This window comes from Antechinus flavipes, chromosome 3, assembly GCF_016432865.1.
Source record: "Antechinus flavipes isolate AdamAnt ecotype Samford, QLD, Australia chromosome 3, AdamAnt_v2, whole genome shotgun sequence".
Taxonomy (NCBI): domain Eukaryota; kingdom Metazoa; phylum Chordata; class Mammalia; order Dasyuromorphia; family Dasyuridae; genus Antechinus; species Antechinus flavipes.
Genome location: NC_067400.1, coordinates 86,618,278 through 86,635,243, shown reverse-complemented (window position 1 = coordinate 86,635,243; position 16,966 = coordinate 86,618,278). Strand labels below are relative to the sequence as shown.

Below are 16,966 nucleotides of genomic sequence, written 5' to 3'. Positions count from 1 at the left end.
CTCCTCAAACCTTTTCTGCTCCTAGTCTAGCCAAGGAACTCGTTCTTTCTAGACTACTCTGATGACATCATAAAACTCGCAAGAATACTAGATTTAGAGTTAGGAAGACCTGGAGTCAAATCTTTCATTTGATCTTTAGCTCTGTGATCATGAGCAAGTCATCTAACCTGTCCAAGACTCAGAGAGGATTCCTTCTAGCTCCAACTCTATGGTCCTATTTTCTGTGTTCTTTGGCAAAGGAGAGCCATCAAGTAAACTATTTTCTTTTGACTTTCTAGAGTAGTTGTCTCCCCAGAAGAAATCAAATCCCAAAGGAGGTAGGGAAAGGTATCAATACTAAGGTACTGCTTGTTTTTTTCTGTCACAGAATAGTTTTTCCATTATGATTTTGGTTTCTAGGACTATCTTCTAGAAATTCTTATCCAATCAAAAAAGCATTTGTGAATAAGGAAAGGAAATGAAAAACAAATTGGGAAGAGAAGAAAATCCTAAGAAGTGGACTTGATGTAATAATAATAAATTACATCACTTATATAGCAATTTAGTTTATAGAGTGCTTTACACTTTTTATCACCTTATTTTATTTCCACAACAAACCTGGGAGGCAGATGGTATTATTACTCCCACTTTACACAAGAGCAAACTAAAGCAGATATTAAGTGACTTTCCCAGGGTCACACTGAGGTATAATTTTAAACTTTTTTTGTATATCCTTTCCAACTCCCCTATGCAGTAAGCCATTCCTTATGACAAAGAATGAAAAAGAAAGGAAAAAAGGTAATTCAACAAAACTAAGCAAAGTATCAATTGAATTTGATGTATATACAGTGTTCTACTCCCATAGACCCTCACTTCTGGAAGGAAAGAGAGGGAGTTTGTGGTTGCAAATTCCATCCATCCTACATATAATTAATTACCATATTAATCTTCCTCGTACACAGTTCTGACCCCTTCCTTCCTCTACTCAAAAACCTTCAATAATTCCCTGATAAATAAAATTCAAAATCTTGAGCTTGTCATGCAAAGACCCACACAGTTTGCTGATGGCTTCCATGGAGAATGAAGGAATGAAAGGTTTCTTGGCGAAGGAAGAAATGAAAGAAAATATTTAAGAAGAAAAAAAGGGGAAAAATAATTTGGATCTCCCAAATTTGAACCTTTGTAGAAAGACAGAGGTAGAAGGATGTAACTCAGAAGTAAGGGAAAAAAGAGCCTGAGACCACAGGGACTATGTAATAGCTTAGTGGGAATGACAAGAATGAAGCTCTGGCCAGGAATGGAGAATGTGAGTGTCAGAGACACTGAGAGGTGAAGAAGGATGAGGATTGAAAAGGTCATTGGATGTGGCCATTGGTAGAGAGAGCAGTTTCAGTTGAATGAATCCAAAAGCCAGGTGCCAAAGGGTTAAAGGTGAGAGGAAGTGAAGATCCAGTTGTAGATGGCTTTCTGAATGAGATTAGTCAAGAAGGGAAGGAGAAATACTGGGTGAGATGTGGCCAGATTGGATATGGTCAGATGGCACAAGGGGTTTTAAGTATGGAAGAGAAATGAACGTGTTTGTAGACAGCAAGGAAAGAGCCAGTTGATAGGGAAACATTGAGGATAATAGAGAATGGGAAATCTGCTGGAGAAAATGGGAGTTGATGGGATTTTGATTGATGTTGATGATAAATTTGTTGATGCTAAATGTTGAGGGGTTTGCCTTGGTAAGGAAGGGCTACTTCTTTTTTCAAGAGAAAACCCAAAAAGAGTATTGGATGAATAATAATAATAACATTTACAATATTATCTTAATAGATAATAGAGTATAATAAAATAAACTTTTAAATAATTTTAAAATATAGTAATAAAAAAATTGGAGGAAGGTTTCTTTTGAAGTGTCTCAGGGATCTGTCTTTGGCTCTTTCCTGTTCCACACTTTTGTTAATCTTTTGGTTTATGGTAAAAATGGCTATTTATATACTTCCAGATGACACAAAAGTAAGAGGAATATACTACCGTATTGGATGACAGAATCATCATCCAAAAGGATTTTGGGACTTATTTAACAAAATGAATTTTAATAATAATCAGTATATCAAGTCCTATACTTAGGTTCAAAAATTCAACTACCCAAGTATAGAAATAGAGACATGGTGACAAAGAACAGTTATTATGAAGAAGACAAGAATTTTAAGAGTCATTATAGCTTTGTGGGGCAGTTATGTGGCACAGTGGATAGAATGCTGGAGTCAGATAAACTCATCTTTCTAAGTTCAAATCTGACCTGCGACATTTCTTAGCTATGTAACCTTGGATGTCTGCCTCAGTTTCCTCATCTGTAAAAATTTTTAAAAAGAGCTGGAAAAGGAAATGGCAAACCACGCCAGTATATTTGTCAAGAAGATCCTAAACAGGGTCATGAAAATCAGACATCATTGAAATAATGAATAACATAGCTTCATATGAATTAAAAGTGGTATCGGGAAGCTAAGCAAACGTGCTATTTTAGGCCATATTAATGAGGGCATAGTGCCCAAAGCAAGAGAACGTCCACAGAATTCCACTGTACATTTTCATGATCATACCACATCTAGTACATCATGCTCTGTATTGGGAACCACATTTTGAGGGGTGGGGAATAATTTCCAGGATTTAGTGACCAAGATAGAGATAAAATTTGATATAATGCAACAAGGAGATAAAGGAAGTAGGAATATTTAGCCCTCAGAAAATAAAGCATAGGTGGGACATAGCTAATGTCTTCAAATATTTTAAGGGTTGAGTTAATTCAAGATAAATTAGAGAACCCAGTTCAAAAAGGAAGGTGTATCCTTCTAGGTATAATTGTAAATGTCTGAGATAAGACTATGTCACAAAAAGCACAATAAAATGCAATTATTATTTGAAAGGAATAGGATAAACAGAGGAGGGGGAGAAGCACTCTGTATGTATCCTATATATATGTATGTGTGTAAAATTGAACATTTGAGAAGTAATATGACATGGAAAGACTAAATTTGGAGACAAAAACAGCTGATTTTAAAATCTGCCTCTGACACTTAATAGTTATGTGACCATGGATACATTGATCTACCTTCTCTGTACCTCTGTTTCTTCTTCTATAAAATGGAAATAATAATAATATATAGTATAGTATAATAATAACTAGTAGCTATTATATTGAGTTTCAAATGAGCTAAAGTATGAAAATCACGCTGCAAGCTTTGAAGCACTTTGGTATTCATTATCCTATGAAGGCTATAGAAGTCATCAAAGGAAAATGATGAAGGCAAGAACAGAAGTCTTAGGAGTACAAGAAATAGAATCCATGCATCTAGACCTGGGCCAATTCAATCTTCCTTTTGGTGGGATTTTATCCTTCATTCTCTAAGAGGACCAAAATGGCATTATTATATTAGGATTGAGGTACAGTTTGTCTTGATTAGAGCAATATGAGTTCAGAACGCTCTATCACAAGTGGGGCACAAATAGTCCCATGTGAACATTTGGTGTAAATTTGCACATCTTACAGTTTTTTTTTAGCTACTTCAGTTCTACCTTGCCCATAAGAGGAAAGCACCTTCCTTGATGAGGGAATGCCATGTTGGGCGGTCCTGTGCCAGAGTCTCCATGTCACACAGTCAGTTTCTAATTATTACCGTCATCGTCATAAGTATTATTATTATAACCATGTAGAATTGGAATGTCTTACCTCAAGAGGAAGTAGATTCCTCCTAGCTAGAAGTCCTCCATCAAAGGTTTGATGACCACTTGGCACTTATATTGCAGAGTATAGGCTTAAATTCAGATTGGAGCCAGTGGTCTTCCACATTCACAAATGTAGCTGTCAAAAAAGAAAAGGGGTTGCTTTAGAAGGTGAGTTCCTTCTCACTGGAGGTCTATAAGCAGAGGCTAGTTTTTATATTATTTACAATATTTATTATTCATAAATATAAATTATTTATATTAATTATTTATAATATTTGAGGAATTCTGTAGAAGGGATCCATGTTTTAAATATAAATTAGACTGGATAGCCTTAAAAGACCATCCCAATTCTGATTTTTACTTTTGGCATTTTATCTCATGGAGAAAAGGAAAATGAAGACTAATAAGTCTTCCTCCCTTTTCCTTTTGGGGCAGCTAGGTAAGATAGTGCTGGGCGTCTCAAGTCAAGAATACTTCAGTTTCAGTCCAACCTCAGACGTTTATTATGTATGAATAAAAAACCACTAACAACAACCGGGTGACCCTGCACTAGCCACGGAACCCCCTTTTGCCTCAGTTTCCTCATCTGTAAAATCAACTGGAGAGGAAATGACAAACAATTCCAGGATCTTTGCCATGAAAGCTCTAATAGGGTCATGAAGAGTCCAAAACAATTGAAAGCAAATAAACAACAGTATTTTTTTTCTTAGAGAAAATAGAGGATCTGCTTCTTTTTTCCTCAAAGACTGTGATTTTTGACAAGCCTTCTTGGCTGGTCGTAGGGCTGGAATTGATGCTTTCGAGTCATTGCTTCTGCAGTTGTGGTCGCTGTGAGGGAATTGATCCCGATGGCTTTCTTCTGCTGTGGCCAGGAACTACCTCCTCCACATCTGGCCGGGTACCTCCCATCGAGGTCCCAGACTCATCTTCCTGCTAGTATTACATAAATATCAAATATATGATATAAATAACTGCTTTGTACTCCTAGGAGGTAGAAGACATACCTCTCAGAGTGTCCAAGTATCATTTAGGAATATCATATGGTAGCCTTTGTTTGTTCTTCTATTTCATACTCCCTTAATGGTTACCCTCACACTTGGCAAAACCAGCCTAAGTCCTGCCATTAAGAGTAATTATGGCATTTCCAAGGCGATTTCCTCTGAGAAACATCACTGCCTCCAACGTACCCGCTCACGTCACGGGCAGGGGTTTGCTGTTTGTTTGGACAATCTCTTTGGCCACGAGGTCACGGGACCCCTCTTGGGCCCACGGGGACATCAGGAGACAGCGAATGAGGATGGCTGCTGGGAAGGGTCCAGGCCCTCAGCCAGGACGGGGGGTGCACTTGGGACGGGTTCCCCCTGCTCTTCCCACTGCCTTAATCTCTCCTATGGTCGCCAAATAAGAAAACAGCGACATTATCTCTTAAGTACCTGAGGTGCATGTCAGCATTTTCAGTGATAACATGCTGCACATAAGATAATATTTTTCCATGTGATAAGGCATTGAAGAAAGTCTAGCAGGCTCCAAACCAAAGCCAGGCTTGGGTGTTTGCGTGTGAACCTTCTGGAGGTTGTTTAAGACTAGAAACAAAATGTGAATTTCACTTCCCCCCAAACAACTCTAAAAACCAGTGGTTTGCGGCAGAAGTGTTCCTAACCAGATAAAGGGAGCTATCAGCGATAGCTTTTGGTGCCCTGCCTTTATTTCAAGAAGAGAGAGCTTTTGTATTAACTAAATGGGATAATTCAAGGCGCTCTCTTGGATTTTTTTTTTTTTGCATTCATTTTAATTGTTGTTGTTGTTGTTATTGTTTTTAATGTTAAAGCATGTCAAAAATCTGAATTGTTGATAACTAAACTCCGTTAGGGTTTCTTTAATACTAGACATTCTTCTCTCTTGACAGAAAGAAATGGGAATATATCTGTCTGTCTATCTGTCTCTCTTCTTCCTTCCCTCCCTCTATTTCTCTCTCTCTCTCTCTTTCTCTCTCTCTCTGTCTCATCTCTCTCCCCCTCCTCCCTCCTTCTTCCTCCTTTCCTCCCTCCCTCCCTCTCTCCTCTCTGTCTCTCTCTCTTCCTTTTCTCTCTGTCTCTCTCTCTCTCCCCTCTTCCCTCCCTTCTTCCTCCTTTCCTCCCTCCCTCTTCCTCCTTTCCTCCTTCCCTCTTTCTCTCTGTCTCTCTCTCTCTCTCTCTCTCCCCTCTTCCCTCCCTTCTTCCTCCTTTCCTTCCTCCCTCTTTCTCTTTCTCTCCTCTCTGTCTCTCTCTTCCTTCTCTCTCTCTCTCTCTCTCTCTCCCCTCCTCCCTCCCTCCTTCCTTCTTTCCTCCCTCCCTCTCTCTCTCTCTGTCTCTCTCTTCTCCCCTCCCTCCTCCCTCCCTCTTCCTCCTTTCCTCCCTCCTCTCTTCCTCTTTCTCTTTTCTGTTTCTGTTTCTGTCTGTCTCTGTCTCTGTCTCTCCCTCTCTCTCCTCTCTCTCTCCCCTCCTCCCCTCCCTCTTCCTCTTTTCCTCCCTCCCTCCCTCTTTCTCTCCTCTCTCTTGTCTTTCTGTCTCACACACACTTATTAAAGAAAGACATATTCTCTCTCCCATTTTCTCTACCTTCTAGCTTTTTGTACCAAAGTATTCCCTGGGCAGCTGCTTTAGGTTTCTTCACCAGCATTCCTCCAGGACACTGGCTCTTTGATCAGCATCTTGGTTTTCTAGTCTATTTTATAATGAGCAGGCAGTTCATACAGTCTCTCCGTCTCCCTCTGTTATTTCTATTTTAATTTTTTTTCATTTGGTTGACTCTATCTTGGGCCTTGATCTAGTATGATATTGAGTTGACAGGGCAATATACTCTTTCACAAACCTTAGCTATATCTAGCTCTGTATATACAACCCCTCTGTTCATTCCCCTATTAAGGTATATTTAACCCAGAAAAAATAGGATCACAATTTAATTTACATGTTCCTTTGAATCATAGAAGAAAATATTGGAATGTATATTCCAGTTCCTTTCCCAGCACTGTTCCTTCCTTCATTATTTATAAATACAGTCCCATTGATGCATCCATCATTAGTATGATAGATTTTTTTATTTATTAATTTTCAACATTTACTTTTATAATGTTTTGACTTCCATTCTTTCTCTGCTTCCCTCTACCCCTTACCCCCTCCTCCCCAAGAAAGCAATCAATCTGATATAGATTATACATGTATAATATGTATACATGTATACTGTAATATGTACAGGCATATTAAACATATTGTATAATTCAGTTTTTAAATTTGACTCTCATTGGTCAATATAACCTGTGCCTTGCACAACTGAGTTTAAGATCCTCAAAGTCAAAGACAGTTTTATTTTCATATTTCATTCCTGAAGTGCATGGGCACAGTATTAGGTAGACAGTGGGCACCATACATGCTAATTGAACTGAATCAAATGTGTTTTTTGAAAAGTAGTATCAATAACTAAACCAGGGTCTGTTATTGACCATTTTGTGCTGTCTTATGACAGACCCCTTCTCAGAATAATATTTTTGAAATGCACAAAATAGAAAGGATTATAGAGAAAACCAGTTATTTTGAAATGCAGTTAGATGATAATCTAGGGTTTTTATGTAGAGATAAGAGATATACACATACACATATATATCATATATTATAAAATGCACAAAATAGAAAGGATTATAGAGAAAACCAGTTATTTTGAAATGCAGTTAGATAATCTAGGGTTTTTATGTAGAGATAAGAGATATACACATACACATATATATCATATATTATAAAATGCACAAAATAGAAAGGATTATAGAGAAAACCAGTTATTTTGAAATGCAGTTAGATAATCTAGGGTTTTTATGTAGAGATAAGAGATATACACATACACATGTGCATATATGTATATATTATATATTATAAAACAGGATGGATTATAGAGAGAAAACCAGTTATTTTGAAATGCAGTAAGATAACCTATGGTTTTTATGCAGAGATGGAGATAGAGATATATACACACACATACACATATGTATTATATATAATAAAATGTACAAAAATAGAAAGGATTAGAGAAAAGCAGTTATTTTGAAATGCAGTTAGGGTTTTATGTAGAGATTAAGATAGTGATAGAAATACACACATACTAAAAACACATAGTATCTATTATATATATTTAATGTAGGGCCTAAGACTATTAATATATGTCATATATACACATATACACATTATATGTTTTATATTTATCTATATGACATATGCTGTGTGTTGTACACTATATAATTCTATAATATGTAATAATGTATAACATGTGTGTCATATACAACATGTGTGTTTTATATATGGTATAAATATTCATGTAATGTATGTGGACTATAGCTATATATGATGTGCTTGTATATATACCCATGTGTACATGTATATTTGCATACATATTTATATAGTACAGATGCACATGTACATATATGTATGTATATACATTATATACATTAATAATGTTCTCAGACCCTAGATGAAGACCCCTTGTTCCAGATAACTTGGGCTTCGTGGGAAAGAAAGAACATTCAGAAGGGAGGGAAAGAGCTCGCCGGGATTCTCTGCCCACCTTTCCCAGGGGCTCCGGGGGCAGAGCGGGACAAAGAGCTGGGTCCCGGCCGGCCCCTCAGCCCCCGGGAGCACACCTCTGGGCCCCTCTGCCCTCTCCATCAGTAATTGTGACTGGCATTCGGCGGGCAGTGAGTGTGGTTCCTCCAGCAGGCTCCGGGCTCTTTGGGCATGGCCAACTGTTAATAATCCGGCAATCTGTCTGCAGTTCTGTCTGCCTGGTCTGGGAGCTCTTTGGACCCTGCAGTTGTTTATGCACGCTTCAGGTATTCTCCCTAGGGGGAGGTCAGCCCAAGGGCAAACCCTTCCTTGGCCAGCCTTCCCAGAAAAAGAAGCTGCAAGGGGTGATTTTAGTAAGATTTCCCCCCGGGGGAGCATTAGGCAGCCTTGACTCCCCCTGTTCTCTCCCTGCCTTTATTTTTATACAGCTTTGAGATCTGAATTTAATGGGCATTAACCCGTGTCTGCGGCTCCCCCTGGACTTATCTTTTCTCTCCCTCTCTTACCCCCCAAAGACTCTGGCTGCCAGGCTGCTAAATGCCGCTGGAGTCCCCCAAAATGAAGCTGAGATAAGAGGGGCCCTTTCACATTTCTGCCAGGCAGTGGGCTGCCTAACCGCCGGCCGGCCATCTGACCGTCCTCCCCTCTCCCCAAGGGCCGGATCCCTCGTGGCTGTCTGCCCTGACAAATCAGGAGTTTGCAGATGAACACATCCCCACGGGAGAAAGGAGTAGAGCTGGGATTTTCTTTTTAAGTCCTTGGTCTCCCAAAAATACTAAAGAATTCAGGGGGTTCGGAGTTTGGGTGTTTAACCCTTTATAGAAGCAATAAGGGATAAGAGAGTCCTCAAGTCTGGATCCTGAAGACTTGGATTCTACTCGGGCCTCTGACTGGCTGTTCAACCTTGGATTCTCTTTAAATGATAAATTCAGAGAAGATAAAATCTGTGTTAGTTGAAGATGTACCTCACCAGGACCTTCCCATACTGCTCTAAACACAGATCTAATTCTCCTTCCTCCCTCACCCTGAATAAATATAACCGAGGGACTTATATGTCACATGTCATATGGATAGAGAGTCAGTTTTGGAGCCAGGAAAACTTGGATTTAAATTCTCCTTCTAGTATATACTGGGTAGCAAATTCTCAGTCCTTTCCTAGGTAGCTGTCTAAAATTGCGAGTTGTAGAGTAGATAGTGATATGTATTGATGGAGAGAACAAATATAACCGAAGGACTTATGCGTCACATGCCATATGGATACAGAGTCAGTTTTGGAGCCAGGAAAATTTGGATTCAAATTCTCCCTCTGGTATATACTGACTGTGGATCCTGGGTAGCAAATTCTCAGTCTTTTCCTAGATAGCTGTTTAAAACTGTGTCACTGATCTGTATTGATGGAGGGAATCCCCTTCCCTGTAATTCTCCCACACCAATAATGACAGAGGTACAGAGTCTACTTGTGCAGTTCCATTCAGCTCCCATCTCTCCTTTTTTCTCTTCTCCCCAGAAGTATCCTGGTTTTTTTTTTCTGCCCAAGGTTCTCCAGGTTTATCTTCTTGGTTACTGGTCTGGAGTCAGAAAAATGAGTCCAAATCTGAACTCAGACACTTCCTAACTCTGTCATCCTGGACAAGTCACTTAACCCTGTTTTTCTCAGTCTCCTCATCTGTAACATGAGCTGAGGAAGGAAATGGTAAACTATCCCAGTATCTTTGCCAGGATAACTCCAAAGGGGGTCACAAAGAGTCAGACTTGGCTCAAATGATTGAACAACAAAGAGGGGAAAATACAACAGCCTGACCCCTGGAGAGACTTAGTTCTCCTGCTGAACCTTAATACTCTGAACTAAAAGGACCACATAGCCAGTGAGCCTTCCATAAATGAGCCATGGAGACTAATTTGAAGGAAGGTGAGGGAGGAGGAATTTGAAGGAAGAGGAAAGTTCTGAGAGTGCCCCTTAAACAACAGAACATGAGTCATCCTTCCAACAGTCTTTCCACCCCCTTGTCTGCCTGAATGATTGGTAGGGAGACAGGTTTGAGAGCAGGAACAGAACTGTTATCAATATCCAAGGATGGCAGCGATTTCTCCTGCCAAAATCACTATTTTATATCGTTAACTACTTAGAAATCAGCCCATTGGGGTTTTCTAAAGGGAAGTGAGAGCTTCCCCAGAAATAGCAAAAACCAGAATAATTTACAGAGAACAAATGCATATTGTGGTGTGGTTATTGATTGCAAGTTGTTGCAGATAAGGAAACATTCTTCAACTTCCTTGCTAGAGAAAGACAGATTTTCCCATCTTTCAGTGGCTTTTGGTTTTCTTCTCCAGACAAATAAAGTTCTGGTTCAGCCATATAAGCCTCCCTAGAGTGACAGTCTGCCTTCACATCTCTTTTCCTGATGCTGGCCCCAGAAGAGACTTGGATTTTTCAGGGCCATTAATTTAAACACTGCTGACAGCTCAAAGGTATTTTCTAAGATCATGAAACACAGTGGAAGCTCCAATCCACAGACTGACCATTGGGAAGTTTGACATACATACCACAGGAGTCTTGGAGAAAATCTTGCATTTCACTATAACTGAAAAAACTAAGTACTTCCTTCTGTCTTGGGGCCCCTTCCTGAATGTCTGTCAAAACAAATCTAGAAAATGTATCTTTTTGAGTCATTCAGACTCCTCAGATATATTCCTGAAACTCACTTTTAGAACTGTCCATTGTATTTTGACTGCCCCCCTGACCTCACAATCCTATTGCATCTGAGAGGGGGGGTCAGTGCCCACATTACTGACTCAAGGTCTGGAAGGAACCTGAATGATCATCTTTTCATCCTAGGCAAAGGGATATATGTGTTGCATGATATTTTGTGTCTCTGCTGCCTCATTGAAGGCAGATACTTTTGTCTTTTTTGAACAAGACCCAAATGGTATTTACCATTTTTTCTTGTCTCATTCTACTCCCTCCTTTTTTGTGTTCTCCTTTCCAATTCTTTGGTTAGTGGTCACAGATAGCCTTCTTATTTCCTCATGTAATAAAAAGAGACATTGAGATTTCTGGAGTTCTTTACATCTCTTTGAAATTTTCCAGTTTTTCTGACTTCCTTAGCTGTCTCTCTTGGCTTGGTCCATAAATTTCTTTACTAACCATTCCAGACTTTTCCCATCATTCTCTTTTTTTAAATTAAAACTGCTATAAGTTTAGGGATTTATGGGGTTGTCTTATTTTTACCTATAGCTCTACTTTCTTTCCACTCTTTCTACCTTCTCTTTTCAGCTGATCCTATGCTTCCCACTTCTACTAGCCTTTCTTTTTCATTTTCTTGTTAAAATTTTCTGTCATGACATGAAATTTGCTGGCAGGATTATGAATTCTAGACTATTTCAATCTACTGAGTTTTAACCCTAATTCTTCAGCTGAGAACCTTATCTCATATTGAAAAAAAAAACTTTGAGGTCATTATCTAAGAGTTCCCTCTTCTCCCCTCTTCTTCTCTCATACTTGAACCTCTATCTTCTCCCTTACTTTCATCTCACATGAAAAGAGGCAGCCTTCTATTTGCCAAGGTCAACCTATCTACAAGCACATATGATCTCAATTCCATCTCATCTTCTCCAGAAAAATAAAAGTCCCCTCAATCACCTTCACTCTCACTAAATATTGGATTTTTCCTTGTCTATGGATGCTTCCCTATTACCTGCAAACACATCCATGTCTTCCCATCCTCAAAAAGTCCTCCCTTGATCCCCACTAGCCACAGTCTCACATCTCTCTTCCCTTTTACAGATAAACTACTGGAGGAGGTAGTCTAAATTGTCACTTCCTTATTCAATAAACTCTAAGGACTTCCTAGTGTTTCCAAGATAAAATGTGAAATCTCTGTTTGCTATTAAGACTTTTTCATAATCTGACCTTTTCCTCCCTTTCCAGCTTCTTCCCTCTTATTCCCACTATGATCCAATGACACTGGCCTTCATATAGTTTCTCAAATGAGTCACTCCATTTTCCTTTTCCGGGCATTTTTACTGGATCTTTGCCATGTTTGGAATTCTCTTCCTTCTCATCTCTATCTGGCTGTAATCTAGCTAAAATCCACCTTCCCAATTTCGTTTGATTCAGGTTCCTTCTCTTTTTTGATTATTTCCTATTTATCCTGCATATACATTGCTTGTACATAGATTGTAAACTCTCTAAAGACAGGAATTCTTTACTTTTCTTCAGTGCTTAGCATAGTGTCTGGCACATAGTAGGTGCTCGATGCTAGTTGATTTAACTTGTATTCCTAACCTTCCCTAGTCAGTGTTTATAGAGCACCCACTTTCTTATGGAAGGTATCATTGTCAGGATTATGTATAACATATATATATATATATATTATATATCACACATATATATTGTATAAATACATATATACATATATATTATATAAAATCTATGTTGTATAAATATGTTTGTATATATGAATATATACATATACACATATATATGTATATACATGTACATATTCAAATGCTCAGGGCCAGCTTCTCCAGACTGACATGTCTTCCTGCCTTAGCTTGCCTTTCCTGGGCCTCTTTCCTCTTGGCTTTGTCCTGCCTTTAACACAGATTTTTTTCCTGCACTCTTCTCAGCTGTTATTTTCTCAGCTTTGTTCACCCACTGTTAAGTTATTAACTTGTCAGGGTCTAGACTCCCCACTTCCGCTCCCTCTTTTGAACTTTCTGTTGACTTTCTTCCTGCTCACTGCATCGGAAAGTCAGGGTTTTGGAAACAGGGGTTAGCAGACAGGTCAACTGTGGCTTATATGCAGAATTAGATTCAGTATAATTGCCATAACATGTCATAAGCTTTCTAAAGATTTTGAGAGATGATTAGAAACTTTACTATTTTCCCCCATTTGGGGGGAGTTGATAAATTGAAATGGCCCGTTTAAAAAAAAAAAACTTCATTTAATGCAATATTTTCTTAAAAGAATTCTTTCCAAATCGATCCCTCTATACATATATAAATATATGAATAAGAGAGAGAGAGAGAGAGAGAGAGAGAGAGAGAGAGAAAGAGAGAGAGAGAGAGAGAATGTAATGCGCTGCTATATTCACTCAATTAGAGTAAGGAATCATTTTTAGTGAAGTTAAAAAGGAATGAATGAGCTATTTATTGTAAACAACTTTTGTAGGATTCTGGTTTTTAATTCACTATGCTATCTACTTCCCCGTTGTATGGGAGAGTTCATTCCATTCACATTCACAGTTAACATTACTGTTTTTCTCATCATTCTATTTTCCCTCTCCTTCCACCCTTTCCCTCCTTACCAGTGTTTTGCTCCTGACCCTCACCCCTCCTTCAATCTGCCCTCTCTTTTTTCAGCCTCCCCTTTCTTATTCCTTTCCCTTTCTACTTCTGCCCTACTTTCTATTAACCTCCTCCTTTTCTTTCCCCTTCTTATTTTCTTATAGGTTGAGACAAGTTTCTATACCAAACTAAGTATGTATATTATTCCCTCTTTGGGCCAAATCCAATTGAATGATAAAGTTATTTTAATTCAAATTAATAAGATGAAGCTGACCCAGAGTGTTTTGATAGAATTCTCTAAGGAAATGGTCAATAGCTACCTAGAAAGAGCAGAGTTAATATGAATGTTTCCTCAAAGTTACATAACCAAAATTGGAATCAATGGGATGTGACCATAACTCACTGATTGTATTTTTCTCATTCGTTGAATCCTAACTGTACAGCTGAATCAGTCTTGCAAACAGTGCCTAGCATAAGACAAATAGACATTTTTAAAAGGTTTATTTCATTTATTTTATTCCACATACATCTCCTTGGGGGAACATTGTAAAGTTCAGATATATCTGATTGATTTTTTAAAAAATAGTAACATTTACCTATCTGGAATTCATGTTTAAAGGAACCTAATCTATCTAGAACACAACTGAAAACCAAAAGCAAGCAAAAAATGTCCAAGTACAGCTACTTACCTCAGGGGCTAATAGTTCTTTTCACTTCAGTAATCTCTGAGAAGCAGAGAATAGTTTTTATTGTTCAAAGTGGAGACCTGAGGAACCAAGGAAAGGTTTAAGTTTTACTCTGCTTAAGAAAGCAGGCAAGTAATTGTATAAATATTATGTATTTAACATATATTTATACCATATTTAACATATATTGGGCAGCTAGGTGGTGCAGTGGATAAAACACCAGCCCTGAAGTCAAGAGGACCTGAGTTCAAATCTGGACAAGTCACTTAACCCCAATTACCTTAGGGGGAAAAAAATAAATAAATTTTTAAAAAATAAAAAATTTGGGTACCATTATTCAGGAAATTCATCCACTCAGTGATTTTACTTTCCTCACCTGCTAGGCTGGCTAGCAGAAAACCCTACTGAATCTTTTCAAAAAGGCAAGTCCTCCTTTGAACCCAGTCCTTGAGTTATTCTGGATCTTTTTGGCCATACAAGACTGATTATCTTCAACAGCTGGGAAAGATATAAGAAATCTTTTTCAGATTTTGCTTCCTTGAACAACTTATAGATATGAAACCTATTTTAAAAAGCAAGCCTCCCAAGCCAACATAACCAACTCAGGTAAACAGATTGAAGACGGGACTAAATTATAGGTTCTCTGCAAAATAAAAGACCAGAAGCAGAGTAAAGGATTCTTTTCTCCTTGGAGCTATTATCCGGGAGTTATTTGTGAGTTCTGCTTTTTTGGAGGCCCTGCCTCCAAATCAGCAATGATTGTTCTAATTAGGAGTTCTGGGAGGCCAGAGGCAATGAGTGGAAATACCAGTTTCTTAAAGAATCTTAAATGAAGGTCAAAATCTTCTTAGGCCCTGGAAGATTAGCATCCATAACCAGCCAATGCTGTCCTAATTTTAAACTGCCTAATGAGCCAGCCCACATTTGGAGGCTCCCAGCCAGCCAGATGCCAAATTGCGATGAGAGTTATCAGTCACTGAACAGTGCCAGCAGTTTGGGAGGTCAGACAGTGTATCAGAGAATCTCTCTGCTTTTACCCAACTTTCCTAACCACATGTGGGGGCTGGGTTGTTTAGAAGGCAAAGGGAAGGCGATCAGCAGCTCTTCCCACAAATGGGACTGGTACCCTGGACATCTGATGGCCAGGTCTTGCAGTGTACCATCTCTTCGGGTACCTGACACATTCATTTGTACTATAACTCTCCCTAGAATTAACTGAATATTTCTGGACAAATCCCTCGGGTACCAGTGGAAAAAGCTGAGCTCCTACTTTTTAAAGTTCTTTGACCTCTTGTTAGCATGACCCCTGGTCAGGAAACATTTAATCAGTTCCATGCTCACTGCATGTCATTCTAAGGAGGAAACCAGGGAATTGCGTTCTCAACTTTGTTCATGCTAACATCTGAGTGAACCTCATTTTTTTTCCTTTTTCAGCTATATTTCAGATCATCCAGAGTATCCGGATGGGTATGTGAGCCGCAGGGACTGGACCTCCCTTCCTCTGTCAGAAGGGAGGACTGGACGAGTCTTTAGCTAGTGGAACTGATGGAACAGATATTTTTTAAAAAGCCATGTAGGTCCATGACCTGCATCAAGGATGCCCAACCGAACTACCTCTTAATGTGACGACTCGGTGCTTGCTGGTTCTCAACAGGAAAAGAAAGGATGTTCTCTCTTCTGGCTGGAGGGCCGTCCCAGCGCGGCTCTGTATGGGTATCATTTCCCGTTTTCTCATCAGTGTTTGTTACCCCAGGAGTGATCCACTGGTGTACCTTTGAGGTTCGTTGGCAGTCGTGTGCTGGGAATTAATTTAAAAATAAACACCAGTGTTCACCCCCTTTTTATTTGTTGGTTATAAGAAGAAAGTCAAGGCTAAGAAAATAAGATTCCACTGACATTAAGCCATAGAGAGGAAAATATCACCAGAAAAAAACAATGTTATTATCTGGGACAATAAATAAATAAAAGGGCTATCAGCCAGAACTAGTGGGAGAGTATATTGGTTGGGGTAATGTGAAACACTTCTCTATCTAACATAATATATCTATTATAAATAGATATCTAATATATATAAATAAATCTCAAAAGGTTTCTGCAGGAAGCATTGTGATTATTTTCTGGAAAAACAGTTGGATGAGAGAGTAGCAATATAGAGTAGCTTCATAGGACCTGGGTTAAAATGCTAATTCTGCTACCTACTAGTTGTGTGACGATGGGCAGGTCAGTTTACCAATCTGGACTGCAAAGACCAGACTAGGTGATTGCTAAGATCCCTTCTAACTCCATATCCTATGGCTTGGGGATTCAGGTTAGAATCTGATACTAACTGGACTTTGAAAAACACTTGGAAGTCTGCAGTTCGCCACTGTCAGACCCAAGGGGCTTCAGTAGCCTCCACTTTTCCCCTCTTTGTTTCCTTTTTGTGGTGTTAGGGTTACACAGTTTTTCAGTTTTCACTGTGCACATCCATTGAAAATGATCAAACACGATACATATGTATTTTACACTCAGGATGAATCAGGAAATGTTAGAGACTTTAGAAACTGTATAAACCAACTCTATCATCTTGATGATGAAGAAACTGAGGCAGGAAAAAGTTAGATGCTTCCCTCCCCTTCCCCAGGTCCTACGGGAAGTAAATACAAGAGAGAAATGTAAACCTTGGTATTAAAATTCTAAATTAAATGCTCTTTCTTTCATATTAAAATATCCAA

The 16,966-nt window shown here is 38.8% G+C and overlaps 1 protein-coding gene and 1 long non-coding RNA gene across 7 annotated transcripts in view; one reads left to right on the top strand and one right to left on the bottom strand.

Moving 5' to 3' along the window:
* Window positions 1-16,966, bottom strand: part of LOC127553258 (uncharacterized) — a 43,002-nt gene that overhangs the window by 7,925 nt on the left and 18,111 nt on the right. For 5 of the 6 annotated variants that reach the window (XR_007951707.1, XR_007951706.1, XR_007951705.1 and 2 more), the window contains exons 2-6: window positions 15,867-16,050; window positions 14,629-14,750; window positions 14,256-14,332; window positions 13,970-14,033; window positions 3,695-3,826 (exon numbers count right to left, since the gene is read on the bottom strand). This is a non-coding gene — a long non-coding RNA (uncharacterized LOC127553258). The remainder of the gene's footprint in view (window positions 1-3,694; window positions 3,827-13,969; window positions 14,034-14,255; window positions 14,333-14,628; window positions 14,751-15,866; window positions 16,051-16,966) is intronic. The other variant, XR_007951703.1, reaches the window with a different exon arrangement.
* SERP2 (stress associated endoplasmic reticulum protein family member 2) overlaps window positions 1-16,966 on the top strand; it is a 31,885-nt gene that overhangs the window by 13,286 nt on the left and 1,633 nt on the right. The window contains exon 3 of the mRNA XM_051983849.1: window positions 15,687-16,031. Coding sequence (XP_051839809.1) covers window positions 15,687-15,727 — 41 coding nt within the window. The 3' untranslated portion in view covers window positions 15,728-16,031. The remainder of the gene's footprint in view (window positions 1-15,686; window positions 16,032-16,966) is intronic.